Below are 1,407 nucleotides of genomic sequence, written 5' to 3'. Positions count from 1 at the left end.
ACACTTTGCGGTCTCAAAATCTTCAAGACCAACTTTTTTAGTATCACTGACTGACAAAATTGCATTTTGCACATAGGCTCTATGAAAAATCATTGCTTGATAAATGAATAAGTTCAATATAAATATGTTCATCAATAGACAACAAATTATTTTCACAACCACATGTATGTGCAATGGCTATGCACATCAGAGAAAATTCAGCGCTCAGAAGATTAATATTCTTACATCATTCCAGGTAAAAACACTATACTTTTCAATTATCATTTTGTTTTCACTAAAACATTTCTTTCTTTTACTAATCAATGTAACCATGACAAGCTTCACTATATTCTCCACTTTCACTTTTCAACAAGTCACTTCAATATTATTCTTGCATCACAAATATTTCAAAGCTGACATTTCACACTAAGTTTACGACATGGTGATGCTGAGCAGATATTATTGCACGACACTTTCTCACTTCTTGTCCCTTGGATGTCATCAGCTGAGAGCTTCTTGCAGAAAAAATTATTTGGATACACTGCAACCATGCTTCACATTAATGTCTGAATGGAAAATACTACATCTCATTTAAGCTACCATATCCACATGACTCAACTTAAGCAAACCGAATTACATGAACTACCACAGAAAAGAAAGAAAAAAAGAAAAAAAAGGAATTACTGAGCAAAGAATATCTACTTTAGTCTACCCTCAAGAGTATACTCTGTAAGGTGGTTCTATCGAATATGTCTGACATCACGTGCAAAAATGAATGAAATTCACTAACACCTTACACCAATATCATGAATAAGCGAGGAAGAAGTGCAATATGCTGCTTTCCTTGTCTAATTCTCTAATTTGGAAGAAAAAGACTCGGGTTTCCTTTCTAACTTCACACTAATGAGGTTCGAAAGCAGAACGTGTTTTTGAATCTAACATTGGCCTTAAACCCAAAATGAAATGCCAATTTGGAAGCTATGCGTCCAATAAACTGTTATGCAAAACCTACGGGACCAATTTAATCTGGCTCTAATTCTTATTTATAAAAAAGCAGACGACTCTGCTGTGGCTGCAACATCCAGATGTAAACATTAGTCATTTACTTACTCTGTACGTGTAGTAGGCCTACGGAAAATTGCCTGAGTTCTGGAATTTCCTTCAGTATTTCGTCTGTAACTAAATGGATTCCTCTGTGCTGCGGCCGGAGCTTGATTTTTCTCTGAAACCACGCCGACCCGATTTGTATTCCTCTGCTGGAGGAGGCCATGTTTGCTCTGACCATTGACAGCGGCGAGCGGGCCAGCCTCCTTCACAATTCTTTCTCTTTTCACACAACGCGCAGCACTCACTCCTCATGCACGGAGAAAGATCCAACGACTATTATCTAATCCGTATAAAATAACAACGACATGTTCCCGGACAGGA

The 1,407-nt window shown here is 37.5% G+C and overlaps 1 protein-coding gene across 1 annotated transcript in view; it reads right to left on the bottom strand.

Moving 5' to 3' along the window:
- LOC122248336 (uncharacterized) overlaps positions 1–1,407 on the bottom strand; it is a 34,628-nt gene extending 33,221 nt beyond the window's left edge. Inside the window, exon 1 of the mRNA XM_043008285.2 lies at positions 1,090–1,407. Within this exon, the coding sequence (XP_042864219.1) occupies positions 1,090–1,264 (175 nt within the window). The 5' untranslated portion in view covers positions 1,265–1,407. The remainder of the gene's footprint in view (positions 1–1,089) is intronic.

This window comes from Penaeus japonicus, unplaced genomic scaffold, assembly GCF_977035675.1.
Source record: "Penaeus japonicus unplaced genomic scaffold, GWHDUDI00000001_assembly GWHDUDI00000022, whole genome shotgun sequence".
NCBI classification, from domain to species: Eukaryota; Metazoa; Arthropoda; class Malacostraca; order Decapoda; family Penaeidae; genus Penaeus; species Penaeus japonicus.
The sequence above is the reverse complement of the archived record's forward strand: the minus strand, read 5'-3'. Positions and strand labels throughout refer to the sequence as shown.